At 35.4% G+C, this 20,636-nt stretch overlaps 1 protein-coding gene across 2 annotated transcripts in view; it reads left to right on the top strand.

The window, feature by feature from the left end:
• Positions 1 to 20,636, top strand: part of WASL (WASP like actin nucleation promoting factor) — a 68,411-nt gene that overhangs the window by 16,699 nt on the left and 31,076 nt on the right. For both annotated transcript variants that reach the window (XM_047695162.1, XM_047695161.1), the window contains exon 2: positions 19,091 to 19,225. In XM_047695162.1, coding sequence (XP_047551118.1) covers positions 19,091 to 19,225 — 135 coding nt within the window. The remainder of the gene's footprint in view (positions 1 to 19,090; positions 19,226 to 20,636) is intronic.

Below are 20,636 nucleotides of genomic sequence, written 5' to 3'. Positions count from 1 at the left end.
TCAGGTAGAGAGAGAGAGGGAGGGAGGAGGAAGCAGGCTCCCTGCCCAGCAGAGAGCCCGATTTGGGACTCGATCCCAGGACCCTGAGATCATGACCTGAGCATGGCAGAGGCTTAACCCACTGAGCCACCCAGGCAGTCCATATTTATCTTTTATAACAATCTTTCAGATAGTTCTCTAAGTGGCTAGTGCCATTTCACACTTTGACCATTTCACACTTTGACTTCTAATTATTCCCCGTCTTTGTCAATACTAGGTATGGTCAGTCTTTTTTATTTTGGCCATCCCAGTAGGTGTGAAATAGTGTCTCAGAGGGTTTTTTATTTGCATTTCCCTGACAGTTAATGATGTTGAGTAACTTTCATGTATTTATTGTCCATTTATGTATCTTTGGTTTTTAATGTAGCTTTTCAACTCTTATTCATATATTTAGTGAGTTATCTGTTTATTAATGACTTAGGAGTGCTTTATATATTCTGGACACAAGGCCATTTATGTACCTCAAATATTTTCTGTGGTTTGCCTAGTTATTTTCTAAGTCATGTCTATTGATGGGTTAGATTTTTTAGTTTTGAGGAAGTAATTTACCTTTTTTTTTTTTTTTCCGGAAAATGCTTTTTGTGTTCTAAGAAGTCTTTGCCTATGCCAAGGTTACAGTGATAGTTAAATGCTTCTTCTAGAAGTTTTGTGGTGCTGACTTTTTATGTTTAGGTTTTCATTTCTAATTTTTTCATCTCCAATTAATTGTTGTATATGGAATGCAGAATGGGTAGAATGCTATTTTTTTCTTTAGAGTTTTATTTTTTTCCATATAGTTACTCATTTAATAATTATAATTCATAAAAAAGAATCATCATGACCAAGAGGGGTCATCAATGTACTTTACCTCATTAACAAAATAGAAAAAAGAATCATGTAGATCATCTCAATAGATGGAGAAGAAGCAGCTGACAAAATTGAATACTATTCATGATAAAAGTTCTCATAAAACTAAGCATGAACAGCAACCTCCTAAATTTGAAAAAGGACATCTGTGACAAAAGCATACTTTCCTGCACCAATATCAAGAACAAGGATAGAATGTCTTTTCTTACCACTAATATTCAAGATTGTATTAGAAATCTAAGCTAGGTAAATAAGGCAGGAATAATAAAAGGCATAAAGATAGGGAGGGGAAAAAAAATAAAACTTCCGTTATTCATTCATAGAAGACATGGTTGTATGCATAAAAATATTACAGAATCTAAAAATAATACAGAATCTATTAAAAAAAGGCTACTGGAACTAATAATTGAATTTAATAGATTTAACTGGTTTCAGGATGCAAGGTCAATGTATTACATACTTGTATATGTTAACAATTAGAAAATAAAAATTTTAAACAACATTTATAATAGCATATAAAAATATCTAGAAATAAATGAATACTGAGACATGTTCATAGGTTGAAAAACTCAGTATTGTTACAAAACGCATTCTCCCCAAATTGATCAATAGATTTAACACAGTCCCAACCAAAATCCTAGAAGGAAAGAGTTGAAACACTTTTTTTTTAAATTTAGATGGAAATTCAGAGGACCTAGAATAGCCAAAACAATCTTGAAAAAAGAAAAATGTTCGTCCAGCATACCTGACTTTTAAGATTTTTTTTTTTAAGATTTTATTTATTTGACAGAGAGATAGAGAACGCAAGTAAGCAGAGCAGCAGGCAGAGGGAGAGAGAGAAGCAGGCTCCCTGCTAAGCAGGAAGCCTGATGTGGGGCTCCATCCCAGGACTCTGGAACCATGGCCTAAGCTGAAGGCAGCTGCTTAACCAACTGAGCCAAGCAGGCGCCCCCTGACTTTTAAGATTTTGATAAAACTACAATAATCAGATCATTGTACATTGACATTATGAAAAAGGTTCCAAGTCAATTTAGTGATGATGGATAAGATTTGACTCTCTCTTCTGTTAATGGAGGTTGAAATGGAAGCAAATTCCTCTGGTTTGTGAATATTAGAAATGGGGATGCATTAATTGGGGTTTTCACCATTTCATATTGATGTTTAAAATGACTAATGGAAATGACAAGAACTGTTGTCATTCTTCTAAAAATAATATAAATACTACAGATTAGCAATTTCTACCTTCCTGAAAAAGTATTTAAAATAATTTTGGTAATGTGGCAATAATTAATATGATTCTAAGATAGACACCCCTTTCAATTTAGTTGAGCTAATGAATGAGTGCAAATGCATATAAAATACTGTGGAGAGGCAGTGCGTTTCTAATCTCAGAAATATTCAGGATGGGGACAGGCAGTCCCTGCTTAAGATAGGTTTACCATGTGTGTAAAAGTTAGTGAAAATTCTGTTGAGATGTAGTACTTGGTTGTTTATTTGGTGTGTCACTGACCTACACCTATTTGAGATGCCATCCTTAAACTGGGGGTGCGTAGGCGGCTCAGTTGTTTGAGTGTCAGGCTCTTGATTTTGGCTCAGGTCATGATTTCAGGGTTCTGGGATCAAACTCCATGTTGGGCTTTGCGCATAGTGCGGAGTCAGCTTATCCCTGTCCGTCTGCTGCTTCCCCAGCTCAAATGAACACTCTCGCTTACTCTCTATCTCTCAAATAAATAAATAAAATCTTAAAAAAATTTTACTGTAACTGAGGTGCTTTTTTAGTTATAATTCTGATCCTAGATTTGCAGACTGTAGAGGTGTAAGGGTGTCTTTCACATTTTTGCAAGCTTAGGGTTCTTCTGTTTCTCCTTATTTTAATTGACCAACTTGCTAAAAACAGGAAATATTAGTCCTCTAATTACTAGTTTCTATAAGCTAGTAGTAGAGCTTTAAAATGATCTGATTGGAAATAATCTGATAATAGCAGTGTCATAATAATTAACATTAAGTACAATGACCTGCAATTTTCTAAGTACTTTCTGTATTATTTTATTTAATTTTAATCACCCTGTGATGAAGATGTTGTTCAGAGCACTTTACATGAATTAACTGATTTACTCTATAACACAAAATGAAGTTAGTAATATTATCCCCATTTTACAGATCAGGAAATGGATATGGAAGAGAAGTGCATAATCACCTAAAGTCACTTAGCAAATAAGTGGTGGGATCTATCCCAGAATGTATGCTTTAGTCCTCACATTTTTCTTCCCTCAGACATCTCTGATTCTCTGCCCTCACCTTGTCCCCAGTGAGAATTCAAGGTTTGCTTTTCAGCCTTCCCAGAGCATGTGATTTCTGCTTTCATTTGGGTACATTATAGGTGGTACATTTTTACTTGGTAGCATACTTTGTTATTTTTTTAAACATATCTCCCTAACTAGATTATTGTCTCATCAAAGACAGAGACCATCTCTTAATTGTTTTTCTATTTCAGCATGTAATAAATATTAATTAAATTGTAATAAATTTCAGTTAAATTGAATTTAATGTCCTGTTCAAACTTAGTCTCTAAGTTAGCCAGACATTTTGTGAATAAATATGGTTTTATTCTTTTTATTATGAATATTCCTTGTTTAATGATCCCAACTCTGTTCTACTCTTGATCTTATAAATTCCGTGTCTTACTTTAAGAAAGTATTTATATAAAATCTCTTCCTTAGGTTTTTCCAGAGCAGTACTGTCCAATGAAACTTTTTTTTTAGGGGCACCTGGGTAGCTCAGTGGGTTAAGCCTCTGCCTTTGGCTCAGGTCATGATCCCATGGGATCGAGCCCCGAATTGGGCTCTGTGCTCAGCAGGAAGCCTGCTTCCCCCTCTCTCTCTGCTTGCCTCTCTGCCTACTTGTGATCTGTCTGTCAAATAAATAAATAAATAAATAATCTTTTAAAAAAATGTTTAAAGAAAAAAGGAAACCTTTTTTAAAAAATAAGGGCATATTCTGTACCATTTATTAAGTGGTTACCGATGGCTGCTGAGCATTTGAAACGTGGCTAGAGTATGACCAAGGACCTGAGTTTCCAACTTGAAATAGCTACATGTGGCTATTGACCTCCTTATTAGTGCAGCTCCAAAGAGCAGAAAGGAATCTAGAACCTAATAGCACCCTTCCACCTTTTCTGCCTAGCCACCAGATAAGGCACTCACCTGGAGAGGTCAGTAACATTGTAAAATCTGTTTGGCTCAAAGTTAATTAGTTCCCAAATAACTTAAGCATTAAAAAAGTAAACCATTCAAGTTATTAAATATTTACATGGGATCCAGGCCACCCATTCCATTTAGAGAGAAAATCATTAGCTTGTTGTTTTTGCCTTTATAGCTGCACTTAGTGTAATATTAGAGAGTAGAATTATATAAAATCCTAACATTTTTCCCTGCCCCCCAAGTTTATGGTTTATTAATAGTAAAGATGTTTTAAAAGAAAAAATAACATGATCCTCCTTTTATTTTAATATAGTCTGCTCCTGACTCCTGCTAATGGCAGTCAAGCATCTAGTTAGGCATGTTCATTCAGTTTCAGTGATGGTAACTGGAGTTAGAAATATTGGTTCATGCATTTGAGTAAAAAATGCCTTTTGAAACTAGCAATATTGAGCTTTCTGAGGAAGTATATAAAACCTAGTTTTTTGTTTTGTTTTAAAGATTTTTTTTTTTTATTTATTCATTTGACAGAGATTACAAGTAGGCAGAGAGGCAGGCAGAAAGAGAGAGGAGGAAGCAGGCTCCCCACTGAGCAGAGAGCCCGATGTGGGGCTCGATCCCAGGACCCCAAGATCACGACCTGAGCTGAAGGCAGAGGCTTTAACCCACAGCCACCCAGGCGCCCCCAAACCTAGTTTATTAAATAAATGATTTTTCAAATTATTGAGTAGATTATTATTAATGTTTTTGCATTATAATTTTAAGTCTGAAATTGTTAATAAATATAAAATTTTTAATTGAAGAATAATTGAAATACAATTTCATATTAGTTTCAGCATACAGCATAGTAACTCAGTATTTATATACATTGCAAAGGGATCACCATAGTAAGTCTGGTTACATAAAGTATAAATCTTAAAAACAACTTTAGGAAGGTTTTTGTCTTTCCTTTTTTTTCTTTTCTAATTCTTACTCATAATGTATGAGAGAGTCTCAAATGTTGAATTTAAAGTCTTTAGGTTGTATGTTGAATTTAAACTGCTGGTTTACTCTCAGATTAACCTTCTCTTTGCATGTCTTTCCCCCCACCTTGATTGTACATATGAAAGTCAAGCAAATTAAATGTGTGTATGTATATAATATATAATGTGTACAAAAGTGCATGTATATATGTACATACACATATATATGTATGTATATATAATATGTACACACATCCTTGTGACAATAAAAGTTGGGATAATCATGAGTTGCTGCATATAGAATAACAAATAGGGAAAACAAAGCCAATTGAATTTTATTTAAACTTGTTTCTCCTGAGTAATCATCTTTAAGAGTTCAGAAGACTCAGGGAAAGTTTGTGAAAGAAATCGTAGACTTTGGCCTTCATTACAGTCATAGGCTATCTCTTTACAGTAGCCAAAGCCTTTGCTTTTTTATTACTTTATGCTTTCAGATGCTATGTTATGTTAGTATAATATGTTATTTTTAGCAGTATTCACTTTTAAGTTTTAAGGGGAAGGCTTTTTAAAAAGCTACTAGAAATTCTCCTGAATTACAGTTCTCAAAGACCTTTTTAACTATCCCCATACTTATACCATGATATGACTTGAACAGGTCTTTTTCTTTCTTTTTTGTATTTTCAAATCAGTATTTAGTTTTTTGAAAGGCTAAAAGAGTCACATAGTTTAAAATCAAAATCTATGATAGTAAAAGTTTATTTTCCATCCGATCTTGCATTTGCCTATCCTTTCTTCCCTTGCAAAACACCTGTACGTACACAAAACAGCTAGCAACTGTGTCCCTTTCCAGTTTTATGCATACTGAGGCAAATATTGAATCTTGCTCCTGCTGTTGTGCACAAATGTTAACATACTGTATCTTTCATTTTATAGCTTGCTTTCTTCTCATGTACCAATATTGCTTGAGAATTTTTTCATTACTTAGAGCCTCTTCATTTTTTTTTTAGCAGCTGTATAGTATCTCATTGTGTAGCTGAATTTAATGAGTTGAGTGGTTATTTTTCTTGATGACCTAGAAAATTCCAGTTGCTTGAATAATTTTGGATAATATTAAGGTTCTGAATATCTGAATTAACAAATGTAAGATTTGAAGTATTCCAGTGATTTTGATGGGAGGCTTTCTAAATGTGTTACTCTTTTAGTATGGTTTAGTAAATAGACCAAACACATTATTAAACTAAACTTATTTTAACTTCTGTATGATAAATCAGGTCATCTATGTTAACAGTTTGGGTTCCATATATTTTATTATGCTATGTTTCCTTGCTCCAAAGGAAATACATCATTATTGTAGGATACAAGTTGTCGTATCATGGTTTATCTTATGAATTTATTCATTTTGCCTATGGTTAAGACAACTTTTTTAGTGTTATTGCCAGTTATAGCTCTTCTTTCACAGTGTATATTATCTTTGTTTATGTAATTTCTCATTCCTGTTAAATTACATACTTTTATCTCAGTATTTTGTAGATCTGTTACTGTTTTGTATAATCAAGATTGTTTGAGTAATGCTTGCCTGTATTTTCTGAGCATGTGGGCTCAGTTGCAGAGGATTTGTGGTAGATCTGCTGTCCAGTAGCACTCAACTAGACTTCCTTTCAGAGAATTATTATTAGTACCTATATATGCTTGTGGGAAAACTCTTGAATTAACTACATCAGAGATCATAATTTTTCCTATTCCAAGTGTGTGTTCATTTCTTTATTTATGTTGAAGTATAGTTGACATACAATCTTATATTAGGTTCAGGTGTACAACATATATATGCTCACCACCAAAAGTGTAGTTACCATCTATCACCATGCAACATTATTACAATATTATTGACTATATTCCCAGTACTATTGACTATATTCTTTTTTAATGAGCTTTGTTTTTCAACATGTTTGCTTCTTACAGACTTTTAAAGTCTGTATTTCATTTTATTCTCTAGCATTTCCTGTCCACTAAAAAATGTTTAACCTGACCATTAGTGTAGTTTGAGAGGATTAATGACCTAAGCAGTCCACTGACTTTTGATGAGAATCTTCTTGGTAAGGCCCAGTGAAAGGAAAAACTGCTTATTACTTCTTCCTGAGGTTTTTGTGGGTTTTTTTTTAAGATTTTATTTATTTATTTGATAGAGAGAGATCACAAGTAGGCAGAGAGGTAGGCAGAAAGAAAGGCAGGCAGAGAGGAAGGTTCCCCACCAAGCAGAGAGCCCAATGCAGGGCTCAATCCAGGACCCTGAGATTGAGCCCAATGTGGGGCTCAATCCCAGGACCCTGAGATAGAGCCCAATGTGGGGCTCAATCCCAGGACCCTGAGATAGAGCCCAATGTGGGGCTCGATCCCAGGACCCTGAAATAGAGCCCAATGCGGGGCTCGATTCTAGAACCCTGAGATCATGACCTGAGCCGAAGGCAGAGGCTTAACCCACCGGGCCACCGAGGCACCCTTCTTCTGAGTTTTGATGACTGAAGCTAACTAAAGTGTCTTGTTAGGCAAGCTCATGTTGCTTATTCTAATAAATAGTGGGATACTAACAGTTGGTTAAGTTATAACACTTTTTGAGGAAGTCAGGGAAGGGATATGGTAGATGACATCTGAACTGAGGTTTGAAAGGTGAACAGAATTAGCCAGGTAAATGGAGGGTCAGAGAGGGTGTTTTGGAGAGCACAGAATTGAAATGGAAGATCGGGATGAGAGTGGGTAATGATTTAGAGAAAGTCCCATGTGTCTTCTGTATACCATGTGATAAGGAGAATGAGGCTGCACGAGGAGAATGAGGCTGCACATGGATTTCTTTCTGTAATTGTTAACAAATGATTTCCTCCATTATTTTGTTAAAGTTCTGCAGTGTTCAGATCACATGTAAATGTTATCTATTTCATTTTACCAGACTGATAAGGAATCCGTAAGTCAGGTCAGATGAAGATAATCAAAATAAATTCTTGCTGAAAAAGAGATGACCTGAGAGGTTGGGTTGTTAGAGCACATCTTCATGAAAGTGAAGATGTTATTACCATTAAATGGTATACTGTATGCAGTAAAAGTATGCTGCAGTTAGTGGGGAACAGTTTGCATCTCTAGTTTTGTAGCATCATAGTTACAGTAACTAGCCCTGTGCTTATCACATAGCACATGTTCATGTTCAACAGATACTTAAATGAATGACTAAAAATTTAAATACCTGTGAGTAGGAATTGCTAGGAAAACAGGTTTAGGTTCAGTATTACTTTCCTGAGTTGCTCAACAATAAGAGTTTATTTTTTCCCCTCAAGTTTCGAACTCTACATTACAGCAAACATTCAAGCAAATGTTATTTAATCATCTATTAGGAATATTATATGAAGGATTTTTACTTTGGATAGAAGGTTGACTATAAATGACTTGCAACCCATCCATATACACACATAACATACCCATTGGCCTTTCACACGTTTTTTAATTGAGTGACTTTTTGAAGTTGCATGGCCACAGTTTTCTTATGTGAGTAAGGTCATTGTATGTTAAAAAGATACTACACTAAGTTTAGTTAGGCAAAAGGAATATCTTGACTTAGATAATTCATTTTTCTTTAGGTACAGAGTCCTTTCCTTTAATTGATGCATCATATTCTTACCCCAAATAAGGCTGATCTGGGTTTTGTGGCCTGAAATGTAGACAATTTGGAGGGACTCTTCAAAAAAGGAATCCAAAATTAAATACAAAAACAAATAGTTATTTAGTATGAGAAAAGATCCCCCACAAAAAAATACCATAACCATCACAGAATCCAGAACAATAACTTATTATTATAATTTATTTCTGTTATTATTAATTGACTGATACACCTTGATACTTATTTCCTTCTACTTTGGCTGCATACCCATGGAACATCTTTACTTGACAACAATTTCTTTTTCTTGTCAAGGGAACCTTTCCTTTTGCACACGGCTTTGTGAACTGTAGCCTGCATACTAAATCTAGCGTGCTTGTGTTTGTAAATGATGTTTTGTTGGAACATATGCATCTCCAAATTATCTATGGCTGCTTTTCAAACACATAGTGGCAGAGGTAAAAGACCAGATACCCCTTGAAGCCTAAAATATTAATTGTCTGGCACTTTACATTAAAAGAAGCTTTCTCTAGTATGTTTGCTCAAAATGTTGATAGTTGTGAAGCTGAAAGAAATTTCCTAAAACCAATTACTGGTAATAATACATCTTTAATTTCCTTTAGTTTGTTGAGAGGGTGCTTCTTTGCTGGGGAAAACTCTAGCTCTTTGAGCTCAGTTAGCTGGACCATTCCCCAATGCCTAGAAGTGTTTGTGAAGTTTGGCTTTAGCATGCCTTCCCCAGCAGAGCTAGACAGCACTCATTCAGACCTTTTCCTTGGGGTTAAAGATTGGGTCTGGGGGGTGCCTGGGTGGCTCAGTGGGTTAAAGCCTCTGCCTTCGGCTCAGGTCATGATCCCAGGGTCCTGGGATTGAGCCCCACATCAGGCTCTCTGCAAAGCAGCGAGCCTTCCCTTCCTCTTTGCCTGCCTCTCTGCCTACTTGTGATCTCTGTCAAATAAATAAATAAAATCTTAAAAAAAAAAAAAAAAAGATTGGGTCTGGATGCATATTGTGGTCCAAGAGGGGGACAGGTTATTTGCTGGGGCTGGGCAGGTGTTGAGATAGTACATCCTTGTTGGAAGTACCAGCATCACCTACAAGGGTAGCTAGAGAGGGAGTCCCTAAGCAGGAAGTGGAGTTGCTGCTACCTCATGTGCTCCCCAAAGGAGAATGAACCAAACCTTGTAAGGGGCTCTTCCAAGTAAAGGATCCTGAAGCCTAAACTAAGCGACTTCATCATTGACTTCATAAATCTACCTATGTCCCCAGGACATGTAACTTACATCTGTTTGAAATTTTTCTTTTCATAAAGATCCTTTCTTCTCATGCACTAGGAATCCTGTTTTCTACCACCACTAACCTCCCCCTACTCTTCCCCAAAATAAGGTAAACCAAATGGGATCAGTAGAGGAATAAAATTATATTAAGGATATATAGTTCTTTGAGAATCATTTAGATGGGATAGAGCAAAAATAAATTCGGAACTGAGATGAATCAGTGGGTAGTGTATGATAAATATAAAATGAGCATCTGATTGTGAAATTTGTCCAGAGCTGACCAAGATGACCTTTGGCAAATAAATTGACCTCTTCTGTAAAATGAGGGGATTGGATTATACTCTGGATAAATTTATGGTGAAATGATATTGGGTTCGGGAACAGTGAAATCCTATCAATGACCCAAAGTACCTTACCTTTCCACCTTCCCTTCCCAAACTGTTACTTGGACAGGAAAGTGGTAGCATAATAAAATATATATTTTTATAATAAATAAATCTGTATGTTTTATAATAAACATAAATATATAATATACTTATGTTTTTACACATGAAATATATATACCACTAATTAGTATGTAATATATATTTTATGAGGCATAATATACTGTATATGTAATTTACTCTCTGTATTTTATAATTTTATAATACATTTTATACACTTACATATTGGTACCAGGGCTTGGGTCTCAGCTGGTAAATGTTAGCCTTTGATCAGCTGAGGTGGTAATCCTAGGGAGCTTCTTTCCCACCTCCACATTCATTCCCTGAAAATTGAAACCCACACTTCACGTTTTACCATAGGTTTTACTGACCTTGTAAGAGAGAGACAGACATAGGGAAGAGGAGACAGAAGAGGAAGGAGGAAAAACTTTAAGCAGGTCCGCTTACCCTGCAGGGGAGGGAGAGGCAGAGGAGAGCAAGCCAACACCTGTTTGCTGCCCTTTTAACACAGTGTCCTCACCTATTTGCAAACATAACTCAGTCTGTAATGAGATCAGTTTGACTCTCACCTTTATCTATATATGGTTATCCTTCAAGTAGAAAATTAAGAGTACAGTAAACCGTGCCATTTGTGGTTTGTAGCATCTATAATTTTGATTGTAGGTAATGCTAAAGGTCTTTGCCACATAATTTACAGTTTTTTGATGTATGAATTTAAATCACAGGCACCATATGAGATTGATGTGTGGCGATAAGTGGTTTAGTGAGTGAGCCTAGTCTCTTGTTCAGTACATATTTTTTAGTAAGGCTTTTGGATATAAAGTGCTTTGTGTCATGATCCTAGAGTCCAGATCTAGTCCCACGTCAGGGAGGGTCTGCTTCTCCCTCTGACCTTACCCTTCTCATGCACACGTGCGTGCGTGCTCTCTCTCTCAAATAAATAAAATCCAAAATAAAATAAAATAAAAATTATCCCCAAAAAGAAAATGCATTTGATAGTGAGAGTGAGCTCTAGAACTTTTACGATTTGTAGATTTTGGTGACTTTACTGGTAATTTTAAACACATGTTCAATACGAATGAATGGGAAGAAGGAGCTAGCACCATCTATTACAGGTTATTATTATATTAAAAAAAATATGTGTATTGCCTCAAACAAACCACCTAAAAACATTGTGACTTAAAGCAGTATCGATTTATTTTTTATGATTCTGTGGCTTGGTGGGGTGGTTACTTTGTCACCTGTGCTCACTCATGCAGTGGCATTCAGCTGGCAGGTCTAATGGGAACTGGGCTCAGCAAAGTCAAGTAATAGGACAGGGGCCTTGCTCTCCATATGCCCTTTTTGCCAAGATTTTAGGGCAGCAGTTCCAAGAGGGTAAGCCACGTTGCACAAGTATTTTTCAAGCTTCTACTTAATCTGCAGACGTCCTGTTGGTCAAAGCAAGTGATACGGACAAACCCCGGGTCAGTGGGGGATGAGGGTATACCAGAACTGGGATACTAAGAGGCATCAAAAGACATTATAGAAACGATAAACCACTGTACCACATCTCCAGATAAGGTTTCCAAACTACAGGTGGCCGTTTATCTCTCTAAACCACAGAGGTGAGCTGTTTTTTGATACTACTTTAATAAGAAGTCTGTAACTTCATTGCCTGCCACTCTTCTCTTCCTCAGTTCCCCAAACCCCCTTAGCACTTTCCCATGGTAGGATCTTTGTTGAAAAGTCTGCATAGAATGCTGTTCCCTCTCCTCTTCCCTTCACCCCTTTGCTCACCTGACTGGTTCAGTTCTATCCTTTAGGTAGATTGTCACTTTGAGGAAACCTTTCCATGCTGGGTAGGTTTTGCATTTTTCCTGCATACTGAATTTTTCCTTTATAGCATTTGTAACAGTTACTAATGTCTGTGTGCCCATTAGAGCACATTTCATGAGGACCATGCCTGTGTAATAAATTTTTTTACTCAACCTCACTTTCATTCCCACCCACCCCCATTTATCACAGTTCCATGTACTCAGTAGGTATTCAGTAAACATTTGGTAAATGATGCTTAACATGGTTGTTTTCTTAAACAGCTACTAAGGCCTTAAAAGACTATTTCTGCTTGATCCGTAAGACAGCAGCTGTTCTCATGTGACTCCACTTTTTTCAATGTTGAGATTCTGTTACTGCTTTCGTTTTCTTCTAGTCCTTCAACTTTCCTTTTTTATTTATTTTTATTTTTTTAAGGATTTTATTTACTTATTTGACAGAAAGAGATCACGAGTAGGCAGAGAGGCAGGCAGAGAGAGAGGAAGGGAAGCAGGCTCCCTGCTGAGCAGAGAGCCCTGTGTGGGGCTCAATACCAGGACCCTGAGATCATAACCTGAGCTGAAGGCAGAGGCTTTAACCCACTAAGCCACACAGGCATCCCCAACTTTGCTTTTTTAAAAATCACTGTTTCTTGTGGAGTGTTCTATCTTTGATGTATTCTTTTTTAATCTTTACCTTTTTCTATTGTTTTTTCTTTCTTTTTCTGGTTCACATTGTGGAAATTACTAGGTGATAAAATCTCTCCTTTCCAGAGCAAATTATTTGTGTTTTCTTTTCCTGGATAATTTTCTCTGGTATTCACCAATCAGGACTCTTGCTTCTGTTTTTTAAATTGCTGGTTTCTGTGTTGGGTTTTTTAGGTGGCCATGTAACTGAGGTGTTTTTATACTTTAATTATTTAGAAAATGGGTCCTTGAGATCATTGTATGGTTAAAGTAATTATAAGAATTCATCCAGATTCCTTGTTTAAATATTTTTTTAATTTTTAATTGAAGTAAAAAGAAATTATTTTCCTTTACTTTTGTAATTCCTTTTATATAAAAGCTACATATTGAAATTTCATATTCGTGATACTAGTGGGACATTTCACATGAATATATCATCAGAGTATTTAGGAAAATATTTAAAATAGCTTTATATAATAAGAAAACTTGGGATGGATTTTCCTGGATTAGTTTTTAGGAACTTGGGTACACACACACACACATAAAAGCTGGAGGAGTATTTTGACTATTAATCTAGGCTATTGTGACCACTGAAAAAACTTAGTTATTCAATCATGTGATTTTTCCCCCCACACTGTTTATTTTGGATATTAATTAAATATATATCTTTAAAAATTATTTCCTTTAACAGCATTGTGTATTTATTGGATTATTAAAATAATAATAGTTGTAGACAATTATTCACTATTAAGTCCCATTAGTACTTATAGGCAGTTGGTTGTCAAGAATCTATAAGACCTAGTATTTTCCAGTCTTTTCCCTGTTATTAACTGATTCTGTAATAAAAGAAACATCTATTTTCCATATCTAAAATTCTTGCTCTGACCTGTTATATAACATGATTGTTCTGATAATGTGAAAAGAATTTAAACTATAGGGGCGCCTGGGTGACTTGAGCCCCACATCAGGCTCCCTGCTCAGCGGAAAGCCCGCTTCTCTCTCTCCCACTCCCCTGCTTGTGTTCCCTATCTTACTGTGTCTCTCTCTGTCCAATAAGTGAATAAAATCTTTAAAAAAAAAAATTTAAACTATAGAAGTGGCGGATATTTGTGATTTAAGTCTTACTCAGGATAAAGTTTCTTTTAACAAAGTTGGTGTCAGTATAGAAGGAATTTGAAGAAGTGGTAGTTGTCTTAGTTTTGGATCAGTGTAGGTGGTGCTTTGTATATGGACAGATAGCAGTGGCTCTGAGAAGAGAATCACCTTCCCAAGACTTACATGGCCATGGAAGGAAGCTGAGTCTTACACTTTTATGAGTCATTTGGGCTTTAAAATTTTTTTAATTTCAAAATAATTTCATACTTACAGAAAAGTTGCAAATACAGTACAAAGAATTCCTGCATATCTTTCATCCAGATTTGTAAAGCATTTATAACATTTTACCAGGGTTTCTTCTTTCTATGTATATACACATAATTTTCAGAATCACTTGAGAGTAAGTTGCCAATATGATGCCCCTTTATAATAATACTTCAAGATTCATATCCTTTAAAAATTTTATTTATTTATGTGAGAGGGAGAAAGAGTGTATATGAGCAAGCAGAGGGGAGGGACAGTGGGAGAGGGAGAGAGAAACTTTAACAGACTCCCCACTGAGCACAGAGCCTGATGCCAGGCTCTGCCTGCCGGGCTGCATCTCACGAACCTGAGATCAGGACCTGAGCCGAAACCAAGAGTCGGATGCTCAACCAACTCAACTGGGCCACCCAGACGTCCCCACAATGTGGATCCAAAATCAAGGGCATTATCATAGTATTATTATCAAAATCAGAATATGTAATTTTTAATTTAGTAAATGTTTGCTTGGAGCAAAGTATAGGTGAAAAAGTATAGTCTAGGGGCGCCTGGCTGGCTCAGTGGGTTAAGCCTCTGCCTTTGGCTCAGGTCATGATCTCAGGGTCCTGGAATTGAGCCCCGGATCGGGCTCTCTGCTCAGCAGTGAGCCTGCTTCCTCCTCTCTCTGCCTGCCTTTCTGCCTACTTGTGATCTCTCTCTCTCTCTCTCTGTCAAATAAATAAAATCTTTAAAAGTAAATAAATAAATTTAAAAAAAAAAGAAAGAAAGAAAAGTATAGTCTAGAAACTATACTTTCTATACTATGATATAGAGACTAGGTGCTTAAGAGAATTACAGCCTACTTAATGGGTAATAAATCAATATAGAAAATTATTCTATTTTAGAGTAAGGGCTGTGAGGTATTAAGATTTACACAAGGTATTCAAAAAGTTACTAAAAAAAAAAAAGTTACTCTAGAAAGAAAGCAGTCATTTAACATAGGAAATCAGGGAAGTCATTCCTGACAGTGCAGAACAAGCCTGAGAGGTAATACTAATGCCCTGTTGAAGGGCAGTGGGAGGGATTTACATCCCACAATTCATCCTTTATCTTATTTCCACCTTTGACAAAGTTCTGAGGATGAATATGATATGGCAGTAACTTTGTACTGAAATATCAGGGATGTGTAAGATAGGATAGGTTCTTTTTTCTACAAAGTTGCTATAGTACTTTTTCCCTTTAATTAACAAATTTTAAACCTAACATTATTAGGCTTAGATTTCCCTTCCTTGGCACTTGTCCCTCAGTTGTTTTTTTAATAGTACCTTCTCAGTTATGAAAGACAAGAAGTAATGGAGTTGATTAGCTGTAATTACTTTAAAGGAATGGAAGGAATGTTTTTAAAGACTTAATTAAGCCGCCGTCAACCTAGAGCTTAAGAGATAGTCACTGTTTTTATATTTCTAGCATTTATATATTAACTTTTATGTGTATAAGCTATTCTTGCATTCACTATAATTTTCCTAAGTTAATCAGAAAGAGCTTTGTATATTTTTCAGACTTTGCTAGTTTAAGATAAAAGGGAGTGAAAGTTACATACTTAGACTGATATATGATTGTAGCAAAATTTTGAAAATCCAGTAACTGAAAATAGCTTATGGTTAGGTGGTTTCTTCAGTATTAAAATTTTATAAGTTGTTTTAGAATAAGGTTTATAGTGCCAACCACATTTAAGTGGAATGTTATTGAACTGTTTCGTGTGTCTTTATTTCTTAAGCATATGTTAAAAGAATTTGTTTTAAATTTATATAAATATTTAGATGTGGATTTTTAGTTTTTTGTTACTTTTTTTCTTAAGTTCACATATACATTCAGTATTTTACATGTTAATATTTGGTCATTTGCAAGGGAATTTCCATAATGGAATTTTAGACTCTATTTGATAATATGTTGTTTCTTTCGCAAGCTATCGCTTCTTGTTTTTCAGTTTAAAAAAAAAAAAGGATTAAAAAAAAAGATTTATTTATTTGAGAGAGAGCATACATGGGCTTACTGCATGAGTAAGGTAGGGGAGGAGCAGGGGGAGAGGGGGACCGGCAGACTCCCTGCAGAGTGGGAAACAGACACAGGTTCTATCTGATGATCCCGTAGATCATGACCTGAGCTGAAATCAAGATTTGGATGCCCAACCAACTGAGCCACCCAAGTGCCCCTAAAAGGACTTTTTGATGTTTTTTTTTTTCCCTTGGTATCTAGTTTCCTAGTTGTTTTTCTTTTTAGAAATGAATACATTTTGACAGCATCATTCATACTAAAAGAGCTGTAATTTATATGAATTTGACTTAGAAAATGAATTAACTCCTCCAGTTTTGAATCCTTCAGCCTACTCTTTAATACCTTTGGATAATATTTGCAAAATCCCCCCCCCTTTTTTTTTTCTTTTTTGAGGTTATAGTGTTAGAGTTTGGGGTCAGGGAGCCCAAGCAGATGATGATATGTATTACAACTGCAGAAGAACAAAATATGTTTTGAGCAGGCCAAAGGCTTACTCAGCAGTCTTCAATATCCTTTTTTAAGCCCAGTGTCCTACTATATTCATTTTTTATGTTTCTAAGCAATCTTCATAATTTTTTAAATGGCTCTTGTGGAAATTTTCCTGCTGCTTTGTGTCCTATTCATGACTCTGAAATTCAAAGATGAGTTTGGTCTACAAAAAGTTAAAAACTTGGAGTAGTGTTACTTAGGAAAGTTTTTATACATAGAATTTTGGTCCCCAAAAGTACACTGATCTTACATTTTCGACTTTATTATTATAAAAGACATATATATATATATATATATATATATATATATATATATATCTTTATTTATTTATTTATTAGCTCTTTGGAATCCTCTTATTAAAGGAGGGCAATCCCCAGCCATAGTTAAGGAACCCAAAACAGCTTTATCTCTAAATCTTAATGTAGTCTATTTTTTTAACAATGCCCACTATTTATTGAACTGCCCACTATTCATTGTACTGTTCTTATTTAAATTATCCATCATCTGGTTATTTAAATTCCTTTTCTAATGTATTTATATAGATATGTTGTTTCATATTCATATTATAAATAATAAATTTTTGTTGTATTTGAAATTATTTCCTTGATTTGTGGTTTTGGAGTGAAAGCACTAGATTTAGGCCAGAAAACATGATTATTATTTTCAGAGGATTTGTAACTGCTTTGTATCACTCTTAATGGAAACTAAAATCGAATAGTTACATCCAAGATTATAACATTAAAAAAAAAAAAAACAACTTTAGAAGTAAACTGGAGTTTCCATTTTTTCATGACACTGTCATGAGGGAGGTGGCAACATGGTAAAACTTAATGTGCCATGTTCCTTGCTTGTAGCAATTAGCTTTTCGCTTATACATCTAAAAGGGTACTAGTTAGGTATATCCTTGGGAAAATTAGTACAATAATAACTGATAATTCTTTATATCTTCAGTATAGCTCTCAAGCATGGCCATGTGCAAGTCACTTAATATCTTTTTTCCCTCAGTTTTGCCCTCTTTAAAAAAGATGATATTAGACGGGTGCCTGGGTGGCTCAGTTGGTTAAGCACCTGCCTTTGGCTCAGGTCATGATCCCAGCGTCTTGGGATTGAGCTTGCTTTGGGCTTCCTGCTGAGTGGGGAGCCTGTTTCTCCCTCTCCCTCTGCCTGCCGCTCCCTTGCTTGTGTTCTTTCTCTCTCTTTGTCAAATAAATAAAATCTTCAAAAAAAATTTTTAAAAATGATTTTAGAATCTGCCTTCTAGGATAATGATAAGTTCAGAATGTCTAGCACTATAATTAGCACCTTCAAATCTTGCTTTCAAGTGTGATTTAGTACCATACTAAAGTAATTAACTGCTATATGGATGTCAGCCTTTACTAACACTACTACTTCATATACTTAAGTGTTCACAGTATTGGAAGGTGGTATAGTAGTCCTCCCTCATGCATGGTTTTGCTCTCCACAGTTTCAGTTACGCACGATCAGTCAACTGCTGTTTGGAAGCAGATGATCCTCCTTCTGACATATTGTCGGAAGGTTAGTAGTAGCCTAACACTACGTTATAATGCCTACTCCATTCACCTCACTTCATCCACTCACATAGGTGTGTTTTATCCTCTAACATCATCACAAGAAGGATGAGTATAGTACAATAAGATATTTTCAGAGAGATCCCACATTCACATGACTTTTATTACAATAGTTATAACAATTGTTTTACTTTTTGTTATTTTTAATCTCTTTGCCTAATTTGTAAATTAAACTTCATCATAGATACGTAGGAAAAAACATAGTATATATGGGATTTGTAGTGTCTGCAGTTTCAGGCATCCACTGGGGAGTCTTGGAATGTACGCCCCATCGATAGAGGGGGACTACAGGATCTGAAGTCATAAATTGCCTGCATTGGAACTCTGCCACTTTGCTGTGTGATTTGAGGCAGATTATTTATCCCTTTAATGTTGGGTTTTGCAAGCATTAAATGAGATTATAATAGTAATACATTTAAATGGAGTTGTATTTAAAAGTACCTAATACAATTTTTGTCACATTCTAAGCATCAGTAAATGTTTGCTTTCTATAGTTACGTTTAGTGCAGTTATTATGTTGTTTACTACTGTTTGAGAAATTACTTCAAAAAGTAATGGCTTAAAGTAACAACAAATGTTTATCATCTCCTTGTTTCTGTGGGACAGGGAATCAGGAGCGGCCTAGCTGGGTGATTCTGGTTGGATGTCTCTTAAGAAGTTTCAGTGAAGATGTCAGAGGTGCTGTGGTCATCTGAATGTTATTTTGAACCTAATGGCTATACATTTTATATTTTCCAGACTATGTCTTCAGCAGTGGTACAGTTATATGCAGCAGATCGTAACTGTATGTGGTCAAAGAAGTGCAGCGGTGTCGCTTGTCTTGTTAAGGACAATCCACAGAGATCTTATTTTTTAAGAATATTTGATATTAAGGTGAGTTTTATTTCCACTTTAAACTGTAGGTAAATAGGTTTTTTAACCTCAGTTATAATTATTTATATATTTAAATATATTATTATATATATAATTTTTGTTCATCTTGTGTGTATTTTTAAAATTATACTTAATATTTGAAGAGTGAGGCTTGCTTTTAGAAAATGAAACATGGGCATTGCAACCAAACAGGAATAGGTTGTAAGCCAGAACGTGAATAGTTCCCTGTTTTATCTTTCTACAGCCACTACACATTAAAGGATTTTTCTGTTTTTGTTTTTGCTTTTAATACCTTTACATCTTGAGCTTTCTCTGTATTCTCTCTTTTTCTACTGGTACTCCTTTATTCCAAACATATATAATCCTTTCAGGGAACTATAAAAGTATATTTTAGTTTAGTATATACTGTTAATTACTTCAGTCTAGGTTTAAAGCATGATATACTACCTATAATAATGTATTTGCAACTTATACCTATGTTGAGACAACAGTAACAATGTTCAGATTTTCACAGCTTTGTACCTCACACATTCAAACACAAATCCACATTGTTCTAGATTGGATGCCCATTCTCAGGTATTCACCCTCTTACAGTTACTGTAGAAGTAATTACCTTTGTGCAGAGATGAAGTCTCCATTTGTCTTTTGAAACCTTTTCTATAGGGGACCCCCCGGGTGGCTCAGTCAGTTAAGCGTCTGCCTTTGGCTCAGGTCATGATCCCAGTTTCCTGGGATCAAGTCACGCATTGGGCTCCTTGCTCAGCAGGGAGCCTGCTTCTCCCTCTGCCTGCCTCTTTCTCTCTCTAACAAATAAGTTTAAAAAAAAAAAAGACCCTTTTCTATAAGTAGGCTTCTGTAATATTTGTATGTGGCAATAAGTATAATGGAATAATTACCAAAAAAATTTTCTTGAACTCTCCTGGATGATACTTAAGAATAGATAGATTGTAATTAAACTGTTTTACTTCTCTGGGCCTTGGCTTATTTATTTGTAAAATGGGAGAACCATTTGGGTCTATTGCAAAGTGTTTCCCTGAGATTAAATAAGATTTAAGTTACTGTGCTTTGTAGCTTTGTGCTTCTTAACATCTACTTCTCCATACCACAAGATGTGGCATACTCCCATGAGCAGTGGCTGACTGTGGCAGTGATTCTGGGGGATAGGGAACACATGCAGAGTTTGGAAGAAACTGTTTAGTTTTTAGTTTTTTATTTTTATTTTTTTTAACATATTTCTCATCACCAGTGAGAAGCACTATTCAGAAATCAAGTGCACATAAAGCTTCACTGAGAAGAAAGGAATTGCATTGTATATGTATATAGTGTTTTCTAAATATTTTTAAGTCATGGTGTAGGTAGAACCTTGCTTTTGAAATAGGATAATACTTAAATTTCTCTAACCATTTACTTC

The sequence above is a fragment of the Lutra lutra genome, chromosome 11 (genome assembly GCF_902655055.1).
Source record: "Lutra lutra chromosome 11, mLutLut1.2, whole genome shotgun sequence".
NCBI classification, from domain to species: Eukaryota; Metazoa; Chordata; class Mammalia; order Carnivora; family Mustelidae; genus Lutra; species Lutra lutra.
This window is presented reverse-complemented; position numbering and strand designations above follow the sequence as displayed.